Source organism: Hibiscus syriacus, unplaced genomic scaffold, assembly GCF_006381635.1.
Source record: "Hibiscus syriacus cultivar Baekdansim isolate YM2019G1 unplaced genomic scaffold, ASM638163v2 tig00112738_pilon, whole genome shotgun sequence".
NCBI classification, from domain to species: domain Eukaryota; kingdom Viridiplantae; phylum Streptophyta; class Magnoliopsida; order Malvales; family Malvaceae; genus Hibiscus; species Hibiscus syriacus.
In genome coordinates, this window is record NW_024063392.1 from 7,971,882 (window position 1) to 7,985,470 (window position 13,589).

At 36.0% G+C, this 13,589-nt stretch overlaps 1 protein-coding gene across 1 annotated transcript; it reads left to right on the top strand.

Annotated features, from left to right (window-relative positions):
- The first annotated feature begins 4,539 nt into the window (after nucleotides 1-4,539).
- On the top strand, nucleotides 4,540-12,408 carry LOC120183094. Its single transcript, XM_039187871.1, has 2 exons — nucleotides 4,540-4,756; nucleotides 11,912-12,408. The coding sequence occupies exons 1-2, from the start codon at nucleotides 4,540-4,542 to the stop codon at nucleotides 12,406-12,408; spliced, it is 714 nt and encodes a 237-aa protein (XP_039043802.1).
- The last annotated feature ends 1,181 nt before the right edge of the window (nucleotides 12,409-13,589 follow it).

The following is a 13,589-nucleotide window of genomic DNA, read 5'->3' on the forward strand; positions in this document are numbered from 1 at the left end:
AAAGATGAGAAAGTATAAAAAACAAGTTCAAACAAGATGGTAATGTATGGTGCGATTGTGGTGGAGAACAACCTTCACTTGTTCAGCCAGAATATAATATTTCTCCTAGAATAATGGGATGTCCAATTGGATTAGGGTCTTTACCCTCACTTGCTCCTCATCTCTCGACCATTTCTCGTGTCAGGACTCATTTGTCAAAGAACTTTTCTACCTCTTCCATCAATGGTATGAACTTGTCAGTGTGATAGCCCAATGCCCCTAGAAAAAATTGCAAGCACTATTCGGGTCATAGACATAAGCAGATGGGATAGTCCTCACTTTCAAAGGCCTTTGAGTGAGGTACTGACTCTTGATTAAAGGGAATATCAAGTCGGAAATAGGCACTCGAAAAACTGCAAGGGCCATATTTTTCAAGACAACTTTTGTGGCCAGTCTCAAATTACTTCTCTTTTAACTTCTTTCTCGTCATTTCCAACTTCTTTCTCATTAGTTAGAATCAAATAATTCTCAAGAGTTGAGTCCTTTAACTCTTCCTCATATACCTCGCTTTCCTTGATTTTGCTATTTTTCTTTTTTACGCCTTCTTCTGTATGTACATCATTTGTTCCGACCCCATCTACTTCTTTCTGGGCTGACTCCCAACTGTTTGACCGAAACTGACTGATTGAATCCACCTCTATAACTCTATGAGCCAAAAAATCTTGGACTTGTCGGTTAAAGTTTCCACAATTCTTGATGGAATGTCCTCCGGCGCATGATATTCACAAGAAACTTTCTCATTATACCAACTCGGATAGGGGGCAGCAAAGGCTTAGCCAGACATGGAGTAATTAGTTGGGTTTTGAGCAACTTGGGATATAACTTGTTGTATGAAAATAAAGGAAAATTGAGTATAAGCTCTTTTGACCTCGCTTTCTCATTGCCACAATTATGAATATCTTGAAGATCATGTGACTGATCATTTGAGATGTTCATTTTGAAGTTTCAACTTTTGATTAGCATCTGGAAAAAGAATTGGTTTGCAAATCTCTTTTCATTGAAAAGTTTTGAGCTTCAGGGGAGCTTAGGATTTCCATCTTTAAAACATAACAACCCTTCCGTGATGAGGTTTTGAACTTTAAATATCATAACTGTACAACTTTTCGTAGAGTAGATAAAATCTCCATAATGACAGCCTCATGAATTTTTGACACTTTACCAATCTGGACGCAAATACGTATTAGGTCTTGGAGGAATAGGTGTTAGAAGGCCACTTTCGAAGAGAAAGGGTAACAAATCTGAGTATGAGTCTGGAATCAGAACGAAAGGCATCATCTTTTTTTCTTCCTGTTCTTTTACTTCCTCTATGCTTCTCTTATTTGAGTCAGACTCAACTTTCGTGTTAGACGTTTCACCCTCAATTTTTGCTTTTCCCAACATGATCTCTGGTTTGCATACATTTATTCGGGAATCAAAATTACACAAAAAAATTAAAAGGCTCAAAAAGACTTTTCCTTGTGTACTCTCATCACGGGATTCTTATGATCTTGGTAAGGATCTATTTGATTTCTAAGTTTACTATATGATGGGTTCGACTCTAAAGTAAGAGGTTCTCAAATTGTCTTTGTCAGTGCCCTATTGGGTTGCCAAACCCTCAATCTTAGCCTATCACAAACTTTTGGACCGAGTTCAATTCGTGGGGACACACCTCCTAATGTTCATACGGAGGTGAAAACCATCATGAGGATTATAAGGCGTGAGCCCCAGAAGCAATCTATATCCCATACGGAGGTGAAAACCACATGAGGGAGTAATTTCTCACTCATATTTAAATAGGATAGAGTGAGGTTTTAGCTCATGTTATGTAAATGCAATTATGCAGTGTGTGAGGAAAAGCAAAAACAAAATAATCAACACTAAATAGAAGTCTCAAAAGCTTGAACATTTATTTACTCTGAAAACATTAGCAAACAAATCAATATAACTATTTAGTGGTTAATCAAATTGTAAAAAATATATTCAAACCACACAAGGGATCAAAAATCAAATTAGAGCAAACTTGTAATTTTCATTTGCAAAGACAACTAATTAGTCAACTAATTCTCTGACTCTCTAAAAAATAGATCCCCAGTAGAGTCGCCAAGCTGTCGAAATAGTTTTCCAAAAAGGGAAAAGGGGTCTCGTTTCGAATAATTTAGTGACCTTTTAAGAATAAAACGTGCTTCGAGGAGTCACCACTAATCTTTGGTTAGGATTTGATTGGGTACCCAAAAAGTATTTGTCATTTTAAAAAACATTTATTTTAATTAAAAGAACAAATTCATGGTATGCGTTACCAAAATTTGAGTTCAGGAGTCAGTTACGAATAGGGAAACATTAGCTCCTCACAACGCCCTAAATTAGTACTTAGTCGATTAATTAGTTGTCTTTGCAATGAAATTTAAGAATTCAAGTCTAATTTAGTTTAAGATATCCTACAAATAATATTCTTTGAATTTTTTGATGAAACATAATAATATTTAATTATTTCCTATCGAAAAGAATCGACCACTCATACATTAAAGCAATTAATTCTTACTCCAATCGAAATAAAAATATTAAAATTCCATTCTAAAGTTCATTATTAATTCAAAATAACAACACCCAAAATAATTTTAAGAGAGAAAACGATAATATCTAATTATTTCCAATCGAGAATAAATGACGTTTCATGCCTTAAAAAAATCATTTATTACTCCAATCGAAATAAATAGATATTACTATTCTATCATATAAATCAATATGATTCGAGTGAAAATGATAATATCTAATGATTTCCAATCGAGAACAAATGACCTCTTATACCTTAAAGCATTCATTTATTACTCCAACCGAAATGAAAAGATATTACTATTCTCAATATCGATTTGAATGTTATTATTTTGAAAACCCATTGGAAAACACATGAAAAAATAAAACAAATAAAAGGCCCAAGAAAATACAATTAATTATTTATTTTACCAATATTTAATGAGAATAAGGATGCTCAATTATTTAAATACCTCAAGACGAGACCTTAGATTCGATCTAATAATCTTTTCTCAGTGAATTTAATCAAAAGAACATAATCTTTTTCCCAAACCCCAAATTTTAAAATGGATTCGATTTAATTCGTGACACTAAATGGGATAGACTTTCATTTTAAAATTATCGAAAGTAACTTTCTTATACGTTAAGACAGTCACTTTACGACAATATTAAAATGAACGAATATTGCCCTTAGTCAATTTATTTCGATTCGAGTCAAGAGATGCTTATGGGGTATCATGCAAATTAATTAATGACTAAATTGAACTAACAACGCAAGCAACATGCAAAATTAAAATAAAGCAAAATGAAAATAGGACTAAAATATAAACAATCAAATCACCATGACAAAATTAAAACAAAATAAAGTATAAAAGTGACTAAAATTTGCATATTTAGTATTAAGTGCTAAAATTACAAAGAATAAAAATAAATAAAACATGGGGACTAAATTAAAATAAACTAAAATTGCATGGCTAAATTAAAAAAATAAAAAACATATTCTGGTTCGAAATATAAACGTGCAGAAAATACTGGGCTATTTCTTAAATATTCCACTTTTTTTAGCCTAAATCATGCATTCGAATAAAAAGGGGAAATTACTAAATCAATCAAAACATTTTAAAAAAATAAACATTCACTTCATATGACTAAAATGTAAAAACAGACTAAACATATATGGATTAAAACACAAATAACCCTAAAATATATAACATGCATAAAAGTGAGTAAATTAAAAAATGGTCCTTGTAGGTGACTAACATGAAAAACACACTAAAGTTAGGGGGACAAAACAACAATTATACCAAAACTTTATAACATGCATAAGAAATAGGCAAATTACAAAATCGGTTACTACATATGACCTTTTCACAAACACGCTTAAACTTTGGGGTCCTAAGCGTGATTTCCCCTGAAATTCCCTCTATAAATACAACTTAATCCTTTTTTTTTATTTTAAACTGAGTTTAAAAAAAATTCCAAACTCTTTCTTCTCTCTCATCAGCTCTTCGACCGACCTACTGCCAGCTGCCCTACATACCCCCTGCCGTCGCTTGACCTCTATTTTGGCCGCTTCACACGACGACCAAAACTCTGAAACCTATCCAAAACCTCATAAATGCTCGGATCTAGACCCTAAGCCTAGATCTAGGGCTAAAACACCCTAAAAATACCTCCAAATACCCTAAAGGCCCCTATACTCTTCGACTTTCTCTCACTCCGGCCGCCGCTAAGACGCTCATGACTTAGGTAAACCACTAGACCCCTTTACTATGTATTTTCAGTTACAAGCAATTTTGTTTCCAAAGATTTGGATTTTTTTAATCTTTTTTTTACTTCAAACACCGAAAATAAGTTAAAAAATACCTTTAATGTTTTTTCTGGCTTTTTTGTACTTTTCGAAAATCAAAGGGTGAGAACCCTTTTTACAACCATGTAGCTCGGGTTTTATAACCCCTATTACAAATTTCTTTTTTTTCCAAACAAAATAACATGATTGTTATTTGCGAGTGTTGTGGTTTACTTGCTAACTTGGTTGATCTGACATGGCAGGGGAGTGGTGCGTGGTTGGTGGCAATGACAGTGGCTGGGGATTGGTACAGTAAGGTTGTGGCAGTCTTTGCTGTAGTTGTTGAGCATCGATGGCTGCAGATGATTGAAACCCTAGCTGCTTGGGTTTTCACGCGTGGGCCTGGCTTACAGGCTTTCGGTATAGGCCAGATTATAATTAGGGCAGTTGGTAGTTGGGTCGTGGTGTTGAGTTGTAATCGGATACAGTTTGGGTTTTTAAAGCCTAAAATAATAATAATAATAATATAAAAATTTCAGGACGAAAACATGTGTCGACAATGCTTCTTCTATGAAAGTCAAACTCGATCTCAATCCCCCCTTAGTGTTCCATCACTAAAGTGTGTTATGGGAATTCAAATCAATTGATTCTAAATCATAAATTAAGTTGCATTTAGTTATAATTACATATTTTTGGTAGTTTTGCCTAGGCAAGATTTATTTGGTTTAACTAATGCTGCTGAGGAGAAAGGACTTGTGTGGATTGTGCATGTGCATGTGCATGAATTAACTTAGGATGAACAATTCAATCGTGAAAATATATTTCGCATGGGCCAGTGGAACACATAAGAAAAAGACAGCGGTACATGTGCATGTGCATGAATTAACTTAGGATGAACAATTCAATCGTGAAAATATATTTCGCATGGGCCAGTGGAACACATAAGAAAAAGACAGCGAGGAACAAATTTATCTTGCCAAGGCTAGATTTTTCTTGTAAGTCTGAAGCAGATCTGACGAATTGCTTATGTCATCTGCCAGCTGTGCGACTGACCTCACATACAATCAAGCCCCAAGATTTTGACAATATACAACCGCCTTTCCATTTATAGATTGGACAAATTAAAACGGGTATTTAGGGAATATTTAATTATTCAAAACCCTAGAAAAATTCCTTCAAAAAATACCCAATCACAGCCGCAAAAAAAAGGGACACAAGGAAGAGAGAGGGGCTTACTTGAGGCATGGAGTGAGCAGCTGTAGTGTTTTATCTTCCACCGTTCTCCATCCCGACCGTCCTTGGTGGCCTCCATAGCCAGGCTATAGTAGAGCGACGGTCAGGCCTCGAGAGAGGCTGGCCGCTAGAGTAGGCGTAGTGCTGGTCAGAGATGTCACGATAGAGTCCCTGTTTGGGAGTCGTTCTTCCTTTGTTCTTAATTTATTTTATTTGCTTTGGGATTTGTATTAAACGATGATACCTTTGGATGATGCTTTGGTAATACCATGAATTGCTTTACTTGGTGTTGGTTTTTGTTTTGTCGAGACAATTATTTTATAGTTTATGAATGACATATTATGATTTTGCTTAAGTCTGTTTTGTTCATTGTTTAAATATTTTACCTTGACACTGTAAGATCTTTCGAGAGATTGCCTGAGGCCTAGGTGAAACATGTCTAGACATTGTAAGAGCTTCGAGAGATTGTCGTTTGTCTAGAAATTGATTCTTATATTCAAGAGAATTAAGATAGATCTACATGAACAAGGGAATGTATCCAGGATGGTGATGTTCTAACCTGCCTACCTTAGAGATAAGGTGAGGGTTTCAATCGACTAAAAGGGATAGACATTTGACTATGATAGACAACAATTATAGTTTACGGTGAGAGGTATTGCTACGATAATAGTTTGACAAACTAATGGTTGTAGTTGACGATGAGTAGTATTGACATAACAACCGTCTAAGAATACTCGGTAATCCTATCGGGCAGCCTAAACAGATCATAACACATCCTTCTAGACTTAGAATATTTTCTTGTCATAGCAAAAGACTAAACTGATTGCTCTGTGAAAAGTTTGAATATGTGAGGTTGTTTTGAATATATTTGAATCAACGCTTTTCTTTGTCTTCTCTATTTTTACATTGTTCCTTTTTCATATTTACTTTGCCTCGAACAAACTTTTCTACAACCATACTTCATAATATTTTCTTGCTTTAGTTCATTTAATATACTGCTAATTGTTTTTGTATCTTGACAAGAATTCAGGAAGTAGCTTGTGACACCTAGTTCTAGTTATGGTGAAACATCAAAAGCCCTGCCAATCCCTGAGGAGACGATAACTCACTTACCCTTTATTACTTGATTCGACTGTGTATACTTGCACAAATGTGCTTGCCTTAGCATATACATTTACAAGGGATGAAGTTTTTGGCGCCGTTGTCGGGGATTGGCAACTAACGGCATTTTTTGAGAATTTTTTCCATAACAAATTTTTATTTCTTGTCACATTTTAATTAATTAGCTTAACTTGTTTAATTTTTTATTTTCCTTTGAAGGTTTTATCGTTGCATGACCCTGAGATCTGCTGGTAAACCATTAGAACCATTTGACCCTGAAATTGAACAGTCATTTAGACAAAGGCGACGTAACCAATGAGCCAAAGAGTAAATGAACCAACTACAGTTTCAAGGAAACAACAACATGGGAGATCAGGCAGATCCTGACGTAGCAGCAAATAATTTTCCTAGAGAAGTTGCAAGAACATGAGAAATACGAGACCATTTGAATCCAATTTTTGATGATCTTAATCTAGGCATCATGGCACCTGAAATACAAGAAACCCATTTTGTACTTAAACCGATGATGTTTAATATGCTAAACTCCATCGGTCAATTTGGTAGCTTGCCTAATGAGGATCCTATACATCATGTCCGTTTCTTTCTCGAAGTGTACGATTCATTCAGGTAACAAGGAGAGCATGAAGATGTGCTGAAGCTTAAACTTTTCCCTTATTCCCTACGCGACCGAGTGAGAGCTTAGCTCAGTGGAGTCCCTTCGGGCTCAATGGAATCTTGGGTAGATTTATGTTAAAGCTTCTTACTTCGATACAATCCACCCAATATGAACACACAGATACGCAATGACATTGTAAGTTTTCACCAAGGCAACGATGAATCCATGTACGAATATTGGGACTGATATAAAAGTCTGCTTCGCAAGTGTGTAAACCATGGATTTCATGACTAGACTCAAGTTGTGATGTTTATTAATGGAGTCAACGCACCTACTCAAATGATGTTGGATGCCTCAGCGAATTGTACTTTGCTTGATAAATCACATGAGGAAGCCTTCGGTATTCTCGACAGGATAGCAAATAATGACTATCAATTCCCATCTACAAGGCAGGGAACCCGGTAGAAAAGTATCTGGAGCGTATGAAATTGAGGGTAAGGATTCAGTTTCTGCTAAACTTTCTGTCATAACTAACATGTTGAAAAATTTACAGCATCTTAATGAGGTGAGAGAAGTCAAGGCAAATAGTGTTGCATGCATTTTTTGTCGTGGCAACCACCATGAGAGTGAATGTCCAGAAAACTAGGAGTCCATCAATTTTATGGGCAACTACAACCAAAGTAATAACAACCAAAGCAATAAAACCCATACTCGAATATATACAATCCTAGATGGCGACAACATCCAAATTTTTCATAGGGTGGTCAAGGGACCAACAACAACAATCAGGTAGACAATTATAATAAGCCACAACAGAATAATTCGGAACATCAAAATTTTCAACATCAGAAGATGCCTTGGCAAGATACTAAAGGTACGCAATGACATTGTAAGTTTTCACCAAGGCAACGATGAATCCATGTACGAATATTGGGACTGATATAAAAGTCTGCTTCGCAAGTGTGTAAACCATGGATTTCATGACTAGACTCAAGTTGTGATGTTTATTAATGGAGTCAACGCACCTACTCAAATGATGTTGGATGCCTCAGTGAATTGTACTTTGCTTGATAAATCACATGAGGAAGCCTTCGGTATTCTCGACAGGATAGCAAATAATGACTATCAATTCCCATCTACAAGGCAGGGAACCGGTAGAAAAGTATCTGGAGCATATGAAATTGAGGGTAAGGATTCAGTTTCTGCTAAACTTTCTGTCATAACTAACATGTTGAAAAATTTACAGCATCTTAATGAGGTGAGAGAAGTCAAGGCAAATAGTGTTGCATGCATTTTTTGTCGTGGCAACCACCATGAGAGTGAATGTCCAGAAAACTAGGAGTCCATCAATTTTATGGGCAACTACAACCAAAGTAATAACAACCAAAGCAATAAAACCCATACTCGAATATATACAATCCTAGATGGCGACAACATCCAAATTTTTCATAGGGTGGTCAAGGGACCAACAACAACAATCAGGTAGACAATTATAATAAGCCACAACAGAATAATTCGAAACATCAAAATTTTCAACATCAGAAGATGCCTTGGCAACATACTAAAGGTACAATTTCTTCCTCTAATACTAACTCTAATACTAACTCCTTGGAAGCTTCACTGTAGAAATTTATGGCCTCGATAAAATATTTTATGGCTTCAACAAAATCTTTGATCCATGAACACTCAACAACAATTAAAAACCAAGGTAATTTTTTACAAAGTTAAGCAGCTCTTTTGCAAAGCCATAGTTCATCCTTGAGAGCATTGGAGAACCAAGTGGGTTAAATCACCACGATCTTACATTCTTGCCCACAAAGAAGTCTCCAGAGTGATACCGAGGTCAGTAAACATCATGGAAAGGAGCAGTGTGGTCTACTTACACTGAGGAGTGTTACCCAGATTAATCAGAACGACAAGTTTGGGGGGAAGCAACTGGAACATTCTAGCCAATGCATTACACAACCTGGGGTCAATAGGAAATTGTTGAACTAGAGGAATTGCCTGAGGAGAAGGAAAAGGATGATGGTTCAAAAGTTCATCAAGCAGATAATAGGACTTTTATTGCCAAGGCAAAAGTATCCTCACCACCTATAACAGATGAATTCAGACCTCCACCACCATTTCCTCAACGATTAAAGAAACAAAATGATGAAATCCAGTTCAAAAAATTTGTTGACGTTCTGGATCAGTTGTATATTAATGTTCCTTTATTTGAAACCATCGAGCAAATGCCTTTGTATGCTAAATTTCTAAAAGACATTGTCACAAAAAAGAGAAAAGTAAAAAAATGTTGCCACGGTAAAAGTATTCTGCTCTACAGTAAGCAAACCCCCACCAAAGCAAAAAGATACTGGTAGTTTCGTAATACCATGTTTGATCGGTGACAACTTTGTAGGATGAGCTCTTGTTAACTTAGGGTCAAGCGTAAATTTGATGCCCAAGTCCATATTTTTAAAATTAGAAATATGTAATGCTTGCCCAACCACAATTATTTTACAGTTAGCTGACCGGTCTTACGTTCGTCCTGAGGACAGAATTGAAGATGTCATTGTAAAAGTGGATAAATTCGTATTTCCAGTTGATTCTTGGCCACTGGACTAATCTTAATAGATTACGAGAAGGGATAGTTCACAATGCGGGTAGGAGATCAAAGCGTCACAATTTTATACGTTCAATTTCATGAAATATGTTGATGATTCAGAGGAATGCATTAGAGACATGGAACTAATGGAGGAGTAGAGCGCATAAAGTCTTGGCCAAGATGAATTTTTACATATCAATGAATATGACACTTTGTGCCAAGACTTGATTTTTCTGACGCATGAACACGAAAATTTTGGCCCATGCGAAAAATTGTTAGAAGAGGATTTTGATAATTTGCACCTCGGTAATAATCTTTTAAATAAAGTAATTGACGGATTTTCTAACGATGACACCAATGCAAACTATGAAGATAAATTAGAGGAACAGTCAAGCTTTCTTCACGCCAGACCAGGTATGAAATTCGAACCATTAGATTTCAATGAATTTAGTCCCCCAAAATCATCATTACAACATGCACCCATATTGGAACTCAAAACTTTGCCATCATATTTGAAATATTCTTATTTAGGTAGTAATAAGACTTACCGGTGATAATTTATGCTAGTCTAACCTCCGAACAAGAGAACATTTTGTTAAATGTTTTATCACAGCACAAAAAAAGCTCTCGAGTGGACAATGACAGATTTGAAGGTAATCAACCCTACCATATGCATGCACAAGATCAACTTAGAAGATAGTCATAGCAATTATGTGGAACCACAAAGAAGACTCAACCCGATCATAAAGAAAGCAGTAATGAAGGAAATCATAAAATGGCTAGAAGCCAGAGTAATTTATCCAATATCCGATAGCTCATGGGTAAGTCCGGTGCAGTGCAGTGCCAAAGAAGGGTGGTGTGACTATGGTTAAGAATAAAAATGATGAGCTTTTAACTACAATAATAGTCATAGACTGGTGAATATGTATGGACTACAGGAAGCTAAATAAAGAAACAAAGAAAAATTAATTTCCACTCCCTTTCATTGATCAAATACTTGATAGGTTAGCATGAAAAGCATTTTACTGCTTCCTTGATGGATATTCTGGATACAATCAGATAGCCATAGCACTGGAAGATCAAGAGAAGACTATTTTCACATGCATGTATGGTACCTATGTGTTTAGAATAATGTCGTTTGGACTATGTAATGCTCCAGCAACCTTTCAGAGTTGTATGATGGCAATCTTTTTAGATATGGTGGAAGATTGTATGGAAATATTTAAGGAAGACTTCTCCGTCTCGGGCAATGACTTCAACCGATGCATTGACAACTTATCTAAAGTACTGAAGTGATGTGAAGAAGCCATCCTAGTGCTAAACTGGGAGAAATACCATTTGAGCTTATATACGATGCAGTGACAACGAAAAAGAACTTCTTTCATGTTATCTACTATGTTAGTCGTACCCTTAATGATGCACAGATGAACTATACCACAACTGAAAAAGAACTTCTTGCAGTAGTATTTGCTTTCGATAAGTTTAGGCCATATCTCATAGGAACTAAAGTTATTATCCATACTGATCACTCTGCCATTAAATATTTTAATTAATAAAAAAGATGAAAAGCCTAGGCTCATCAGATAGATATTACTACTACAAGAGTTCAATTTAGAGGTAAATGATAGAAAGGGTAGTGAAAACCAAGTAGCAGATCACTTGACTAGGTTAGAAAACAAAATCATTTGTCATGACATGAAGGACATCCAGGAGGATTTCCCTAATGAGAAAATTTTATTTGTTACAGTTGCGCCATGGTACGCTGACATAGTAAACTTTCTTGTTAGTGATATTATATCTCCAGATTTATTTACCTAAAACCGAAAAAAATTCAGACATGATGTGCGACAGTATTACTGGGATGAACCATTCCTATTCAAACAATGTGGCAACTAAATAATCAGGAGATGTGTCCCAGAAGAAGAAAAGAAAGAAATTATGCTTCATTGCCAATCATCCCCGTACGGAGGACATTTCAGTGGAACGAGGACAACATCGAAGGTTATTCAATCCAGTTTCTATTGTTCCACTTTGTTTAAAGATGCACACGAATTCTATAAGTCAAGTGATAGATACCAGCGCACGGGGAACATATCCGAGAGACATAAATTGCCCTGGCAAAACATTTTGGAGGTTGAACTTTTTAATGTGTGGGGGATAGACTTTATGAGACCATTTCCTTCATCCTTTGGCGACCTATACATTCTATTGGAAGTGAACTATGTATCCAAGTGGATAGAAGCCATAGAGACACCTAAGAATGATTCTAAGATCGGGCTAAAATTCTTGCACAAGAATATATTTACACAATTTGGAACACCGAGAGCTATTATCAGCGACGAAGGCACACACTTTGACAAAATATTAATTGCCAAGGCATTGAAAAGATACAGAGTGCGTCATCGAATTGCCATGACATATCATCCCCAGACTAATGGGCAGGCTGAAGTTTCTAACCGTGAAATCAAACATATCCTTGAGAAAGTGGTTAACCTAAACCGCAAGGATTGGTCGCCAAAACTAGATGAAGCACTATAGGCTTACCGTACATCATTCAAGACACCGTTAGGAATTTCCCCATTCAATCTAGTCTATGGCAAGGAGTGCCATTTGCCTGTGTAACTTGAACATAAAGCATATTGGGCCATTAAGAATTTGAACTTGAATACTCAACTGGATGGAGAAAGAAGACTTCTGGAATTGAATAAAATGGATATGTTTAGAGCTCAAGCTTACGAAAATGCCCACCTATACAAAGAAAAAACTGAAAAGATGGCATGATAGAAATATTTTTCCAAGGCAATTTTATTCTAGACAACAAGTGTTGATCTACAATTTACGACTCAAATTATTTCCAGGCAAGCTAAAATCTAGATGGTCAGGATCGTTCATCGTACACCAAGCCCATTGCAACGGAGTAATAGAAATCAAGAACCAAGATGATGGATCCATATTTAACGTGAATGGCCAGAGACTAAAGGAATACAAAGGAGCACCAGTCATGTACGATAAACCGGCATCGAACACACGATGCCCAAGAAATTGCTTTACTTACCTGAACAATTTTGGTTGCCTAGGCAACAAAAATCTGAATTCTGTACATAAATAAATTAAGTTATTTTATTATGCATGAGTTACTTAATTTTATTCTATTTTTTTTCTTTGTGGCATGCAAGGTACACATGGCATAATGGGGTTGACGATCACGAATGGGAGGAAGAGAAACCCTCAGTTAAGTAGTTTTGGTGATAATTGTGAAAAGGGAAAGATATATTTTCCCTACTTTATGTCAAATCAAATATTGTGTAATTAATATCATATCTTTTTCCCTTCTCATTTTGACCGTTTTGCCCCAAATAAAACACCCATTACCTTCCCCAAAAAAACTAACCATCACTTATTCTTCCTTATCGTTCCCATAGTTTCTCTTCCTTCAAGTTTTTTTCTTTAATTTTTTCTTCCACACTACCGCCACAATATAAATTTACAACAAAAATCATGGCTAGATCCAAGAAAAATCCAGCCCATCCTCATCATTTGAGTGTTTTCAAACTGCTGAAGCTGAAGCAAGGTTTAAAATCTCCAAAAGCGACAAGTCTATTTGGAGGACGACTTCGCTTTCCAGCAGAAAGTGACAAGCCATTCGGACCAGAGGTAGTGGACGTAATAAGAAAAATAAGAGGGAAACATTTTCTCGGCATCCTAAGACAGTGGCACCG

Excerpts from the sequence above, each read along its gene's own strand:
- LOC120183094 (XM_039187871.1), top strand. The coding sequence starts at position 4,540 with ATGATTGTTATTTGCGAGTGTTGTGGTTTACTTGCTAACTTGGTTGAT. Across the intron at positions 4,757-11,911 it reads GCCTGGCTTACAGGCTTTCG|ATGCACACGAATTCTATAAG; the intron begins GTATAGGCCAGA and ends CTTTGTTTAAAG.